The sequence below is a fragment of the Diaphorina citri genome, unplaced genomic scaffold, assembly GCF_000475195.1.
Source record: "Diaphorina citri unplaced genomic scaffold, Diaci psyllid genome assembly version 1.1 scaffold4451, whole genome shotgun sequence".
NCBI classification, from domain to species: Eukaryota; Metazoa; Arthropoda; class Insecta; order Hemiptera; family Psyllidae; genus Diaphorina; species Diaphorina citri.
The window spans coordinates 8,998-10,692 of NW_007381850.1; the positions used below are offsets into that span (position 1 = coordinate 8,998).

The following is a 1,695-nucleotide window of genomic DNA, read 5'->3' on the forward strand; positions in this document are numbered from 1 at the left end:
CGGATCCTACCAACTAGTTTTAGTCTCGGAATTTGAACTTTTGGACTTACCTGGTATTCAGAGATCCCATTCAACCGAATTAAAACCATTCTGTCAGTGTATTGTAATCGAGTGTTCCGAACTGTTCAAAATCATCCTCTAATAATTTAACGTGTCATTTATTAGCTTCACGAAGTTACCGAGTTTTCAATAGAAGATTCAAAATCATCCTTTTCAGAGCGAGTAGTATTAGACCATCAGCCACTGACGCTCAGACCATTTGACAGACTGCGCTCTCACAGACCTGGGTCTGTCATTCCGTCTCACAGACCTGGGTCTGTCATTCCGTCTCACAGACCTGGGTCTGTCATTCCGTCTGAGAGAGCTGAGTCTGTCATTCCGTCTCACAGACCTGGGTCTGTCATTCCGTCTCACAGACCTGGGTCTGTCATTCCGTCTGACAGAGCTGGGTCTGTCCAAAGGTTTGGCTGGAAGCTAAGGATTTGTTCACTCCCTCATGAAACTTGACTCAAGTGGTGCACTGTCAGTGCGTAAAGTATACTTCCTATCATCATTCCAATACCCGAGCACATAACTCAACAAAGAAAAACGCAGCAGTGGAAGCGTCGAGATGAGATATGAAGATGAAGTTGTGGGAGATACTCGTATAGTATAATGTTTAACCTAGTGCAGTGGTGGCTCTAGCCATTTTTTCACCAAGAGGTTTGATGGAGGGAACTGCCAAGTGCCAAGGTTTTATCGTTCCGAAATCGAAGAGTGAAGGAAGACAGGATAGGAGAAAGCCAAAAGTTCCGAGAACGAACCTTTTCCATTCAGGATAGAATCCGCCCGGGACAGGAATCGAACACGTCGCCTAGCACTTACAAAGCAGACGCGCTACCAACCAAGCTAACTAGGCTGGCACGACGCGGGTTTGAAATTCAACTGAAGCATAAAGAGCTAAACTCTTTATTAACAACAGAATCAAAAATGTCAGGTATGATGGAATATATTTTTAATATACCTATTACGTTTCCGTATGTGGTTACAATATTTACAATCCACTAGAGAAAAACTTTAAAGACCAATAACCTTGACGGTAACGCTATTGCCAATTGTGTGAAAAGTAGTTAGTTCAGGTGGTATTGTTGCCATTTCGTCATTCATCAATATGTTAATTCCTGAGTCGTTTTCGAGGCACTCATCCTCTGATTGAGCACGGGTTTCTATTGGTTGATTTTCATTCACACACGAAAAGCTCAGCGAATTAAAAACTGAAAAGAGACGAAGGAAATTATTTGCCTCAGCAGATAGATGCCTTCTCTGAGTAATCTTATGTATGAGTATACTAGCTGAATTCCGTCGCTTCGCTCCGGAATCCCGCTAGTTCATCCCGAGGCATGGCCAAGTATATTTTGGAAACTATTGCTTATTTGCCTCCACATATTTCACTACTCTTCTGATGTATCTGGCCGGGTAGTTTTATATTATTTTCCTACATTTGTATCTACATAATTATCTATGCATATCAACCAGGTTATCCTTCTCCACACTTCATCTCCGTTGTTTTTAGCCTTTTTGTAAAATTCTTCAATCTTATCCTTCCCATCTCTTACTAGTGCCTCGATCTTACTTTTTTCTTGAGCCGTCCACTATAAGACAATCTAAATATGCATAATATTTTTTCTATATATTTATTTATTTCTTCTTCTCATA

General features: G+C 41.1%; 1 protein-coding gene across 1 annotated transcript in view; it reads right to left on the reverse strand.

Moving 5' to 3' along the window:
• Positions 1-150, reverse strand: part of LOC103521055 (potassium voltage-gated channel protein Shaker-like) — a 7,689-nt gene extending 7,539 nt beyond the window's left edge. The window contains exon 1 of the mRNA XM_026831909.1: positions 51-150. Coding sequence (XP_026687710.1) covers positions 51-70 — 20 coding nt within the window. The 5' untranslated portion in view covers positions 71-150. The remainder of the gene's footprint in view (positions 1-50) is intronic.
• Positions 151-1,695: the final 1,545 nt, after the last annotated feature.